General features: G+C 39.5%; 1 protein-coding gene across 2 annotated transcripts in view; it reads right to left on the bottom strand.

Annotated features, from left to right (window-relative positions):
* The window catches only part of FH (fumarate hydratase), an 837,567-nt gene that overhangs the window by 38,364 nt on the left and 784,479 nt on the right, over positions 1 to 14,724 (bottom strand). For both annotated transcript variants that reach the window (XM_053711136.1, XM_053711137.1), the window contains exon 9: positions 10,670 to 10,823. In XM_053711136.1, coding sequence (XP_053567111.1) covers positions 10,670 to 10,823 — 154 coding nt within the window. The remainder of the gene's footprint in view (positions 1 to 10,669; positions 10,824 to 14,724) is intronic.

Raw genomic sequence — 14,724 nt, 5'->3', positions numbered from 1 at the left:
AGTATTGAGTTGATTCAATAGAATTAGAGCTGTATTGACAAACGGTCAATTTGTAACTGTTGTGTATAACAAAGTGATATCTTATTAAGATCATTACTATTTAAGACTACAGAATATCTTACTCTGTTTTGTCTATTACATAGATATACACACAACTATTCTACATGACTTCTTGTTAAGAGTCTGCATCAGTTTAAATTAACTTGATGCAATTTTACTTAAGAAGTCTACCAGTACAACCTATGACCTACCTGGCTAGAATCTATTTAAAGAGAACAGGTTAACCACTGATTCTTTAGCATCTAAGTGTGTTTTTAAATTTATTTCCAGTATTTTATATTAATTTTGACACAATAAAAGTTATGTTTTAACGTTGAACACGCAAACTCACTAGACCATCAGCAACTCTACTTTACCTTAAGGAACAAAGTCTTTCATACCATTTATAACTATACCCTATATTAACCCCCAAGAGTGCTATATATGTAGTCTGTCGAGTTAGAGCCTTTCTCTACCAAAAGTTTCACAAACTTCCGGAAATAACGCAACTCGCGTCATAGCAGACGCAACTTTGCGCCAAACCTGGCTCCAACTAAGATGCAGGAAATGACGAACTTACGTCAGACACACATTTGCGCCAAAAACATTCTTGCGCCAAGAATGACGCAATGAATAAAAGCATTTTGTGACCTTGCAAGCCTAATTTTACCCTTGAAATTTAAAGAAAAATAAGTCAAATTGGAAAAGAAGACTATACCCCAGGTAAGAAAAATAACTTCCTAAAACAAATACCATACTGAAACTGTTAGACTGCAAAGGGAAATATACATAGACCTGACTCATGGCAAATATAAGTAAATACATATATTTAAAACTTTATATAAATTCATAAAGCGCCAAACATAGCTAAGAGAGTGTCTTAACAGTGATACATACTTACCGAAAGACACCCATCCACATATAGCAGGCAGCCAAACCAGTACTGAAAACTATCAGCAGAGGTAATGATATAAGAGTATATTGTCTATCTGAAAAGGGAGGTAGGCGATAAATCCCTACGACCGATAACAGAGAACCCTTGAAAAGATTTCCCGTGAGAGAAATCATATAAATCAATAGGCGATACTCTCTTCACATCCCTCTGCCAAACACTGTACTCTGAGAGGAACTGAGCTTCAATATGCTTAGAAGCACTTATCACACAAGAAAAAATCAAGCACAAACTTACTTCACCACCTCCATAGGAGGCAAAGTTTGTAAAACTGAGTTGTGGGTGTGGTGGGAGGTGTATTTAAAGGCATTTTGAGGATTGGGAAACTTTGCCCCTCCTGGTAGGAATGTATATCCCATACGTCACTAGCTCATGGACTCTTGCCAATTACATGAAAGAAAGGGGTTCTTCATATCAATGGGGATACATTTAGGGGCCAAGCTAACATTATATATAGTAAATATAGTTGAATGTTTAAGAAAAACAGAATTTATGTTTACCTGATAAATTACTTTCTCCAACGGTGTGTCCGGTCCACGGCGTCATCCTTACTTGTGGGATATTCTCTTCCCCAACAGGAAATGGCAAAGAGCCCAGCAAAGCTGGTCACATGATCCCTCCTAGGCTCCGCCTACCCCAGTCATTCGACCGACGTAAAGGAGGAATATTTGCATAGGAGAAACCATATGATACCGTGGTGACTGTAGTTAAAGAAAATAAATTATCAGACCTGATTAAAAAACCAGGGCGGGCCGTGGACCGGACACACCGTTGGAGAAAGTAATTTATCAGGTAAACATAAATTCTGTTTTCTCCAACATAGGTGTGTCCGGTCCACGGCGTCATCCTTACTTGTGGGAACCAATACCAAAGCTTTAGGACACTGATGAAGGGAGGGAGCAAATCAGGTCACCTAAATGGAAGGCACCACGGTTTGCAAAACCTTTCTCCCAAAAATAGCCTCAGAAGAAGCAAAAGTATCAAACTTGTAAAATTTGGTAAAAGTGTGCAGTGAAGACCAAGTCGCTGCCCTACATATCTGATCAACAGAAGCCTCGTTCTTGAAGGCCCATGTGGAAGCCACAGCCCTAGTGGAATGAGCTGTGATTCTTTCAGGAGGCTGCCGTCCGGCAGTCTCATAAGCCAATCTGATGATGCTTTTAATCCAAAAAGAGAGAGGTGTAGAAGTTGCTTTTTGACCTCTCCTTTTACCAGAATAAACAACAAACAAGGAAGATGTTTGTCTAAAATCCTTTGTAGCATCTAAATAGAATTTTAGAGCGCGAACAACATCCAAATTGTGCAACAAACGTTCCTTCTTTGAAACTGGATTCGGACACAAAGAAGGCACGACTATCTCCTGGTTAATGTTTTTGTTAGAAACAACTTTCGGAAGAAAACCAGGTTTAGTACGTAAAACCACCTTATCTGCATGGAAAACCAGATAAGGAGGAGAACACTGCAGAGCAGATAATTCTGAAACTCTTCTAGCAGAAGAAATTGCAACCAAAAACAAAACTTTCCAAGATAATAACTTAATATCAACGGAATGCAAGGGTTCAAACGGAACCCCCTGAAGAACTGAAAGAACTAAGTTGAGACTCCAAGGAGGAGTCAAAGGTTTGTAAACAGGCTTGATTCTAACCAGAGCCTGAACAAAGGCTTGAACATCTGGCACAGCTGCCAGCTTTTTGTGAAGTAACACAGACAAGGCAGAAATCTGTCCCTTCAAGGAACTTGCCGATAATCCTTTCTCCAATCCTTCTTGAAGAAAGGATAGAATCTTAGGAATCTTTACCTTGTTCCAAGGGAATCCTTTAGATTCACACCAACAGATATATTTTTTCCATATTTTGTGGTAAATTTTTCTAGTTACAGGCTTTCTGGCCTGAACAAGAGTATCAATAACAGAATCTGAGAACCCTCGTTTTGATAAGATCAAGCGTTCAATCTCCAAGCAGTCAGCTGGAGTGAGACCAGATTCGGATGTTCGAACGGACCTTGAACAAGAAGGTCTCGTCTCAAAGGTAGCTTCCATGGTGGAGCCGATGACATATTCACCAGATCTGCATACCAAGTCCTGCGTGGCCACGCAGGAGCTATCAAGATCACCGACGCCCTCTCCTGATTGATCCTGGCTACCAGCCTGGGGATGAGAGGAAACGGCGGGAACACATAAGCTAGTTTGAAGGTCCAAGGTGCTACTAGTGCATCTACTAGAGTCGCCTTGGGATCCCTGGATCTGGACCCGTAGCAAGGAACCTTGAAGTTCTGACGAGAGGCCATCAGATCCATGTCTGGAATGCCCCACAATTGAGTAATTTGGGCAAAGATTTCCGGATGGAGTTCCCACTCCCCCGGATGTAATGTCTGACGACTCAGAAAATCCGCTTCCCAATTTTCCACTCCTGGAATGTGGATTGCAGACAGGTGGCAGGAGTGAGTCTCCGCCCATTGAATGATTTTGGTCACTTCTTCCATCGCCAGGGAACTCCTTGTTCCCCCCTGATGGTTGATGTACGCAACAGTCATGTTGTCTGATTGAAACCGTATGAACTTGGCCTTTGCTAGCTGAGGCCAAGCCTTGAGAGCATTGAATATCGCTCTCAGTTCCAGAATATTTATCGGTAGAAGAGATTCTTCCCGAGACCAAAGACCCTGAGCTTTCAGGGGTCCCCAGACCGCGCCCCAGCCCATCAGACTGGCGTCGGTCGTGACAATGACCCACTCTGGTCTGCGGAAGGTCATCCCTTGTGACAGGTTGTCCAGGGACAGCCACCAACGGAGTGAGTCTCTGGTCCTCTGATTTACTTGAATCGTCGGAGACAAGTCTGTATAGTCCCCATTCCACTGACTGAGCATGCACAGTTGTAATGGTCTTAGATGAATGCGCGCAAAAGGAACTATGTCCATTGCCGCTACCATCAAACCTATTACTTCCATGCACTGCGCTATGGAAGGAAGAGGAACGGAATGAAGTGTTTGACAAGAGTTTAGAAGTTTTGTTTTTCTGGCCTCTGTCAGAAAAATCCTCATTTCTAAGGAGTCTATTATTGTTCCCAAGAAGGGAACCCTTGTTGACGGAGATAGAGAACTCTTTTCTACGTTCACTTTCCATCCGTGAGATCTGAGAAAGGCCAGGACTATGTCCGTGTGAGCCTTTGCTTGAGGAAGGGACGACGCTTGAATCAGAATGTCGTCCAAGTAAGGTACTACTGCCATGCCCCTTGGTCTTAGTACCGCTAGAAGGGACCCTAGTACCTTTGTGAAAATCCTTGGAGCAGTGGCTAATCCGAAAGGAAGTGCCACGAACTGGTAATGCTTGTCCAGGAATGCGAACCTTAGGAACCGATGATGTTCCTTGTGGATAGGAATATGTAGATACGCATCCTTTAAATCCACCGTGGTCATGAATTGACCTTCCTGGATGGAAGGAAGAATTGTTCGAATAGTTTCCATTTTGAACGATGGAACCTTGAGACACTTGTTTAGGATCTTGAGATCCAAGATTGGTCTGAACGTTCCCTCTTTTTTGGGAACTACGAACAGATTGGAGTAGAACCCCATCCCTTGTTCTCCTAATGGAACAGGATGAATCACTCCCATTTTTAACAGGTCTTCTACACAATGTAAGAATGCCTGTCTCTTTATGTGGTCTGAAGACAATTGAGACCTGTGGAACCTCCCCCTTGGGGGAGGCCCCTTGAATTCCAGAAGATAACCTTGGGAGACTATTTCTAGTGCCCAAGGATCCAGAACATCTCTTGCCCAAGCCTGAGCGAAGAGAGAGAGTCTGCCCCCCACCAGATCCGGTCCCGGATCGGGGGCCAACATTTCATGCTGTCTTGGTAGCAGTGGCAGGCTTCTTGGCCTGCTTTCCCTTGTTCCAGCCTTGCATTGGTCTCCAGGCTGGCTTGGCTTGAGAAGTATTACCCTCTTGCTTAGAGGACGTAGCACTTGGGGCTGGTCCGTTTCTACGAAAGGGACGAAAATTAGGTTTATTTTTGGCCTTGAAAGACCTATCCTGAGGAAGGGCGTGGCCCTTACCCCCAGTGATATCAGAGATAATCTCTTTCAAGTCAGGGCCAAACAGCGTTTTCCCCTTGAAAGGAATGTTAAGCAATTTGTTCTTGGAAGACGCATCCGCTGACCAAGATTTCAACCAAAGCGCTCTGCGCGCCACAATAGCAAACCCAGAATTTTTCGCCGCTAACCTAGCCAATTGCAAAGTGGCGTCTAGGGTGAAAGAATTAGCCAATTTGAGAGCACGGATTCTGTCCATAATCTCCTCATAAGGAGGAGAATCACTATCGATCGCCTTTTCTAGCTCATCGAACCAGAAACACGCGGCTGTAGTGACAGGGACAATGCATGAAATTGGTTGTAGAAGGTAACCTTGCTGAACAAACATCTTTTTAAGCAAACCTTCTAATTTTTTATCCATAGGATCTTTGAAAACACAACTATCTTCTATGGGTATAGTGGTGCGTTTGTTTAAAGTAGAAACCGCCCCCTCGACCTTGGGGACTGTCTGCCATAAGTCCTTTCTGGGGTCGACCATGGGAAACAATTTTTTAAATATGGGGGGAGGGACGAAAGGTATACCGGGCCTTTCCCATTCTTTATTTACAATGTCCGCCACCCGCTTGGGTATAGGAAAAGCTTCTGGGGGCCCCGGGACCTCTAGGAACTTGTCCATTTTACATAGTTTCTCTGGGATGATCAAATTCTCACAATCATCCAGAGTGGATAACACCTCCTTAAGCAGAGCGCGGAGATGTTCCAACTTAAATTTAAATGTAATCCCATCGGGTTCAGCTTGTTGAGAAATTTTCCCTGAATCTGAAATTTCTCCCTCAGACAAAACCTCCCTGGCCCCCTCAGACTGGTGTAGGGGCATATCAGAATCATTATCCTCAGCGTCCTCATGCTCTTCAGTATCTAAAACAGAGCAGTCGCGCTTACGCTGATAAGTGGGCATTTTGGCTAAAATGTTTTTGATAGAATTATCCATTACAGCCGTTAATTGTTGCATAGTAAGGAGTATTGGCGCGCTAGATGTACTAGGGGCCTCCTGAGTGGGCAAGACTGGTGTAGACGAAGGAGGGAATGATGCAGTACCATGCTTACTCCCCTCACTTGAGGAATCATCTTGGGCATCATTTTCAGTGTCACAGAAATCACATCTATTTAAATGAGAAGGAACCTTGGCTTCCCCACATTCAGAACACAGTCTATCTGGTAGTTCAGACATGTTAAACAGGCATAAACTTGATAACAAAGTACAAAAAACGTTTTAAAATAAAACCGTTACTGTCACTTTAAATTTTAAACTGAACACACTTTATTACTGCAATTGCGAAAAAGTATGAAGGAATTGTTCAAAATTTACCAAAATTTCACCACAGTGTCTTAAAGCCTTAAAAGTATTGCACACCAAATTTGGAAGCTTTAACCCTTAAAATAACGGAACCGGAGCCGTTTTTATCTTTAACCCCTTTACAGTCCCTGGTATCTGCTTTGCTGAGACCCAACCAAGCCCAAAGGGGAATACGATACCAAATGACGCCTTCAGAAAGTCTTTTTTATGTATCAGAGCTCCTCACACATGCGACTGCATGTCATGCTTCTCAAAAACAAGTGCGCAATACCGGCGCGAAAATGAGGCTCTGCCTATGATTAGGGAAAGCCCCTAGAGAATAAGGTGTCTAAAACAGTGCCTGCCGATATTATTTTACAAAAATACCCATATTAAATGATTCCTCAAGGCTAAATATGTTATATATGAATCGATTTAGCCCAGAAAATGTCTACAGTCTTAACAAGCCCTTGTGAAGCCCTTATTTACTCTGTAATAAAAATGGCTTACCGGATCCCATAGGGAAAATGACAGCTTCCAGCATTACATCGTCTTGTTAGAATGTGTCATACCTCAAGCAGCAAAAGTCTGCTCACTGTTCCCCCAACTGAAGTTAATTCCTCTCAACAGTCCTGTGTGGAACAGCCATCGATTTTAGTAACGGTTGCTAAAATCTTCATCTCTTTTCTGTTTCAGAGTAAATAGTACATACCAGCACTATTTTAAAATAACAAACTCTTGATTGAATAATAAAAACTACAGTTAAACACTAAAAAACTCTAAGCCATCTCCGTGGAGATGTTGCCTGTACAACGGCAAAGAGAATGACTGGGGTAGGCGGAGCCTAGGAGGGATCATGTGACCAGCTTTGCTGGGCTCTTTGCCATTTCCTGTTGGGGAAGAGAATATCCCACAAGTAAGGATGACGCCGTGGACCGGACACACCTATGTTGGAGAAATTATCTTTGTAAAATAACAAATCCAAGTAGTTGCTCTACCCAATATAATAGGTATACTCGTTTACGCCAGAGGGAAACATATTGGATATATTGCTTCCAGTCACTGTTCCCCTCTGGCTTAAACAAAGTATTGGACTTGGCTGCAGTCTAATATTCGCATAAGCTTCAAATATTTAAATCGATAGATCATTGTAACTGGGGTTTGGTTTTGTGTAACCTTATAGGACCTTTTGTATCATAACATAGTAACATAGTAGATGAGGTTGAATAAAGACCGAAGTCCATCGAGTTCAACCTATACAAATCTAAAATATATACAAAAAGCTCCAGTTAAGCTTAAATAATCCCACTAAAAGGTGACCCATTTAAAACTAGCAATCATATCCATGAATTTTGTTTATAGACAGAAATGTATCCAAATAATTTTTAAATGTATCTAGGGTATTGGCATTCACTACCTCCTTTGGTAATGAGTTCCACACTTTTATTGCTCTTACAGTAAAAAAACGTTTCCGTTGCAGGAGATTAAATCTCCTTTCCTCCAACCTTAAATTGTGACCTCTGGTCACAAACAATTTTCTTGGAATAAACAGAGCTTCTGCCATCTCTGTATATGGGCCCTAAATATATCTATATAAAGCAATCATGTCACCTCTTAAGCACCTTTTTTTCTAAAGAAAACAGACCCAGTTTGGCTAGCCTAGGTTAAATTCTCCAATCCCCTTATTAGCTTTGTGGCCCTTCTCTGGACTTTTTCTAGTTCTGCAATATCTTTTTTTGCGATTGGTCCCCAGAACTGCACTCCATACTCAAGGTGAGGTCTTACCAGGGCTTTATATAGTGACAGAATTATGCTTTCCTCCCATGAGTCAATGCCTCTTCTAATACATGCTAGTATCTTATTAGCCTTTGAAGCTGCTGCCCTGCATTGTGCACCCATCTTTAGCTTGTTATCTATTACTACCCCCAAATCCCTTTCCTCCTGTGTTTGGCTAAGTCTTGTCTCATTTAAATAATACGTTGCCTGCTTATTTTTACTTCCAAAATGTAGAACCTTGCATTTTCCCGTATTAAATCTCATTTTCCATTTACCTGCCCATACTTCTAATTTTTGTAGGTCCCTTTGTTAACGAAAGTTCATCCTGTTCTGACCTAATAATCTTACTTAACTTAGTATCATCTGCAAAAATAGAGATGTCGCTATTTAATCCTAGCTCCAAGTCATTTATAAAAATATTAAAAAGAATAGGGCCTAGCACTGATCCCTGGGGTACTCCACTGATTACCTTTGTCCAATCTGAGTATGATCCATTTACTACTACTCGTTGCTCCCTATCTTTTATCCAGTTATTTATCCACAAATTAACATTTTCAGCTATTCCCAGTCTCCTAATTTTGTGCATTAATCTCTCATGTGGCACTGTATCAAACGCCTTTGCAAAATCTAAGTATATCACATCAACTGATTCCCCTTTATCTATATTTTTACTCACTTCCTCATAGAATCTAATTAGATTAGTTTGACATGATCTATTTCTCCTAAAACCATGTTGATTAGAACTTATAATCTTATTTACACGAATATGCTCATCAATATAATCCCTTATAATCCCTTCAAATATCTTCCCCACTATTGATGTCAGTCTAACTGGTCTATAGCTTCCTGGATCATCCCTACTTCCCTTTTTGAAGAGTGGCACCACATCAGCTTTACGCCAATCCTTGGGTACCATGCCGGAGTCTTGAAAAATTAAGAGTAGAGGTTTGGCTATAACAGTGCTAAATTCCCTTAACATAGTCCATCATTGAGTTACCACTCTCAGCATTTTGTTAGTCTCCCATTTAAGTCATACCATGTTATGATATTAGGATATATGATGTTGGTCATTATATATATCAGTTGGATGTTTAGACATTAGTTTTATACATATATATATATATGTGTATATATATATATATATATATATATATATATATGTGTATATATATATATATATATATATATATATATATATATATATGAGTTAAATTGGAGACTTATAGGATCGTAACGTCAAATATCAGACCAGATTTAATGTTAGGGACATGAACCTTTTCCTGGTACCAGCATATGTGACTCAAGTGCAGCTTGTTAAATTACACAACACCCCTTTTTTAAGATTTTAGCCTTTATATTTGCTTTCACATAATCATATTCACAAGAGGTACACTGCATTATATTATTGGGATATATATTTTAGAATTTTGTATCACCCTTATGGAGATAGACACTCACTGACAGATATACGTTATCTATCACTATATTCCCTATATTACTACCTCTTTAGTAGTTCACACACACGTATTTCTTTTTGACCTTTTGAAGGAGTCTTACATTTGGACACAATATTACCGTTGTCCCCTTCCCTTAATATATACACTTTTATTTACATAGCACATAAATTAATAATATCTGAGTCATTTAATAATATTACTTCTATAACACATTAGTAAACTATTCCAAATATTCACTACTTTTTTTATTAGTTGATTTTCACCACTAGACCAGTATTACGATTAGGTTTGGAATAAAAATATCAAGCTTAAGTTATTAAACTAGGAGATCACACGTTTTGATATAATCTTATTATACTAGTAGATATAATTTAAGTAATTTACTCACTTAATTTAAGGTTCCCACCTTATTGTAGTGATTTTATATTTATATTACTTATTGTTAGCATAGCCTATATGGCAGGTTCCGTTGGCTGCCACTTTGAGTTAGTGATTTCTACCTAGCAACGAGTTACATGCGTGGCTCTAATTAACGTATTGGCTGAGCTGGGGCATGTGACTATGTTGCTGGTGTGAGCCAATCACAAAGGAATCTAAGCCTGTATTAAAATACTAAAACTAAAAGAAAACAAAAATATGAAAAGCACATTAGTGCATTTAAAATTTGATTAAATTTTACCACAAACTCAGTTATGACTCTAGACTATGTGTGCTAGGTAGGGTTGCCACCTGACATGTTTTCCTGGACGCTTATGAGTTACGCATACTGCAGGGTAGGTAGTGAGGAACATGTATTGTGCTGTCCATTAGCAGTATTCATGTGATGTCCAGAGGCACAATACATGTTCCTCCCTGCTTATCCTGCAGCATGTGTAACTCATAAGTGTCCAGGAAAACATGGTCGAGGTGGTAACCCTACTCCTAGGGCTATGAACGTATATGTGGCCTACCAGCGTATTATAGGTTGGCCACATGCACAATTTTTTTCATAGATCCTGTGTTCAGTTTTACAAGTATTTTTAGACATCCGTATAGACATTGCAAAAATGGATTCCAGTACAATTAGAAATGCTTATGAATTCTTACCTATATGCGGATTTAGTGCAGTGACAAGCATTAATGACTCATTCATTAGTTTGTTTATTCTTTCTGTATTAGCTTGTATACCCACAACACAATTTTCAGTGAAGGAAACTGAAGCATCACCCAGGAGCTGAATTGAATTAAGTACATTTTTTATCTGAAAAAGAAAATAAAGCAAATAGAACAAGTTTGATCAACTGTGTTTGCTTTACAAATAATTAATTTAAAAATATTTGCAAAAAAAAAGTTTTGGAATTAAAGATGGTAAAAAGTTTAAACATGCGTGTGTGTATAAGTGTGTCTACAATACTTAAAACACCTCATGCTTTTGTGTAAAAATTGGGCTTTGTTCCATGCTCCCTAAAAAAAGGCAAAAAAGCAAATGATGAAGCATTTGCTTTCTGGCCTGTATAAGGAGTGTACTTTTGTTTTTTACACAAAAGCAAGAGGTGTGTGATTTACAGTTTTAAGTTGAATTTATCCATTGAAAGGTCATTAAAGTTACCTAATTGCAGAAGCAGAATGTTAGCATGGGATATATATATATATAACAAATTATGCTTACCTGATAATTTAATTCGCATATGTACGAGGAGAGTCCACGCTTCATTCGTAACTTGTGGGAAATACAGAACCTGGCCACCAGGAGGAGGCAAAGACACCCAGCCAAAAGGCTTAAATACCTCCCCCACTACCCTCAACCCCTAGTCATTCTGCCGAGGGAACAAGGAACAGTAGGAGAAATATCTGGGTATAAATGGTGCCAGAAGAAAAACAAAAGAAATTTAGGTTCGCTCAATGGAGAACCGGACGGGAGCCGTGGACTCTCCTTGTACAGATGGAAATTAAATTATCAGGTAAGCATAATTTATGTTTTCCATCTTAATACGAGGAGAGTCCACGGCTTCATTCATTACTTGTGGGAAACAAATACCCAAGCTCTAGAGCAGGGGTCGCCAACCTTTTGGACCTCAGGGACCACTAAACTCCCAATTTTGAATACCGTGGACCACTAACATGATTTTTTTTTTTTTTAAAAGGTACAAACCTCTATAATGTGTATCTATACATATACACACACACATATTGTACATAACTAGTATAACCAAAGCCAAGTTTATATTATGTATATATTTACACATTTTTAAGAATTATTTTTTGGAATTAACTAACTGAATGACAGAACTGAGAGAATACTTCCAAATAACAGATGAAGGGTGAGTTTTAGCTGGAAACAGAGAGGCAGAAAGTGTGTGGGGGGGGGGGGGGGAAGAATTATGTTTAAAAGGACCACAAGACTTCCAAGTGACCTCTCCAGTTAGGAAATATTCAAAACTACTTATGGTCATGGATAGACATTGGAATTATAAATTAAGTTTATATCAGAAAGTTCTCGATATGAATGTGAGCTAACCACGACTGACGTTACTGGCAATTACTATAATACTGGTGGGATATGGCTGATCTGCTTGATGGCAATTAATGGAATTCAGGTGCAATGGCTTTGTGTGCGTGTAAATTATTAGAATGAAAAATAATTCATATTTAATTTAAAAAAAAAAAAAAGAAGATGGAGGGGAGGAAGACAAAAAGTGATGTTAGTCCATCTGAAGGAATTAGGAAAACTACTACAAATAGACAGGTAAAGGGAAGAAAATAAATGAAATATGAGAAAACATTTTTTTTAAATTTTCTTTTTTATAAACTTTAATTCCACTATTTCAAGCCAAGACTATACCAACCTCTGCTGGCTTTAAAATGGAAGCATCTTCCTCTGAGCAGCGCGCTGGGTGGGAGGAGTTAAAAATAAAATCTAGTTGCGCAGTACTACGCAACGTGCATAGGGAGATTGTAATTTAACTCCTCCTTCGTCGTTTTTCACTGATGTCCAGCCAGGCACTGTAGGGAGTTGCGGCACGTAAGGAGTGACACCATCAGAGGAGATTAATTCCTGCTTGATAGTGTCAAGGACCACCAACATCTTCTCGTGGACCACTGGTTGGCGACCGCTGCTCTAGAGGACACTGAATGACAACGAGAGGGTAAAAAAAAAAAAAAAAAAAAAAAAAAAAGAGGTGGACCCTAATTCTGAGGGCACCACAGCCTGCAAAACCTCTCTCCCAAAAGCTGCTCCAGCCAAAGCAAAAATGACAAATTTGTAAAACTTTAAAAAAGTATGTAAGGAGGACCAGGTAGCCACCTTACAAATTTGCTCCAGAGGCCTCATTCTTGAAGGCCCAAGAAAAAGCCACAGCTCTAGTAGAGTGAGCCGTATTCCTCTGAGGAGGCTTATATGTCCTGCTGCCAAGCGAATCATGCACCTCAGCAAAAAAGATAGGGAAGAGGAGGAAGCCTTCTGCCCCTTGCGCTTCCCCGAATAAATAACAAACAATGCTGAAGTCTGTCTGAAATCCTTTGTAGTCTGAAGATAGAATTTCAAAGCTCGAACCACATCCAAATGATGAAGTAACGGTTCCTTTGAAGAAGAAGGCTTAGGACACAAGGAAGGAAATACAATCTCCTGATTAATGTTGCTCGTAACAAAAGGCAAAGAATGACTGGGGGATGAGGGGAGTCAGGGAAGTATTTAAGCCTTTGGCTGGGGTGTCTTTGCCTCCTCCTGGTGGGCAGGTTCTGTATATCCCACAAGTAATGAATGAAGCCGTGGACTCTCCTCGTGTTAAGATGGATATATATATATATATATATATATATATATATATATATATATATATATATATATATATATATAGTAAACACACTCTGTAATCCCGCTACTCCAGAAAGAGGATATTTGTTTAAAAAAATTCAAAATTTATTCATCACAAAAGTTAAAAGTTTCACAACAGTCACAGGCCTGCAACAAGATGTTCAGGACTAAAAATAGCCAAACATGTTTCGGGCCAGATCTCAGCCCTTGTTCACTGGCATAGTTTGTGTCCACACCTACTAGTACTATTTAAAGGTAAGGAGTTAAGATAATTGCAGGCACCTGTATCTTATTAACCCCTTATGGGCAAAAAACTTAGTTCAAGCAAAAAACTTTATATTTAGAATATTTGAAAAACAATGCATACTAATATTTAAACTTCATTTTTGAAATACATCTTTTATCTACAATCAACTCAAATGTTTCCTTTGTCAAAATTATATCTACAAAGGAAGAATTTTATTAAAGATTCAATAAAATAAATCTACATCCATAATGGAGTTTAGACCAGAAGGGTGCTTGGTTTTTAAATTAAATATCCAAAACACTTCCCTCTGGTCCAAACGTCTCTCCCTGTCTCCCCCTCTTCTATGTTTTTGTACATGGTCTATGCCTTGTATAGTCAATAATGAATCGTCTGAATTATGTTCCTGCCTAAAGTGTTTCGCTATTGGGGTAGTACAATCTGGATTTCCTATGTCCCTCAAATGTTGGAGGGCCCTGTCACGTAGGGCACGTTTCGTGCGCCCCACGTACTGTTTCTTACATCCCTGGCATGTCAAAAGGTATATGATATGTGTGGTGTTACAGGTAATTCTATAACGTATGTCAAATTCTTTTTCCGTTGTACTCGATTTAAATCTGTTCCCTTGTTCAATATGTGGACAGGTTTTACAGATTCTACCTTGACATTTGTAGCAACCTAGCCTTTTTGTGAGCCATGTCTGACCATTACTTGTAGGTAACATGGAGGGGGCCAAAATGCTCCCCAAGGTTTTCGCTTTTCGTGCTGAAAAAAGGCAACCATTAGCCACAATTTTTTTTAAGTTTCACATCGCTTTCAAGGATGGGAAGACAATTCCGTACAATGTTACAGATCTTATTGTAATCTTTACTGTAATTAGTAATAAAGATTGGTTTAGTATATTCTTTCTGTTTACGTGTATTACTTTTATAAATTAGATCCTCCCTATTTAGGAGATCTACTCTTGCTTTGGTTTTGTTCAAAAGTTCTGTATTGTACCCTCTGGCTTTTAGACGCTGATTTGTACTTTCTGCATGTATCTGAAATTTAGAATCCGTAGTACAGTTACGTTTTGTTCTTACTAATTGTCCATATGGAATGGAC

Source organism: Bombina bombina, chromosome 4, assembly GCF_027579735.1.
Source record: "Bombina bombina isolate aBomBom1 chromosome 4, aBomBom1.pri, whole genome shotgun sequence".
In the NCBI taxonomy this organism is placed as follows: Eukaryota; Metazoa; Chordata; class Amphibia; order Anura; family Bombinatoridae; genus Bombina; species Bombina bombina.
This window is presented reverse-complemented; position numbering and strand designations above follow the sequence as displayed.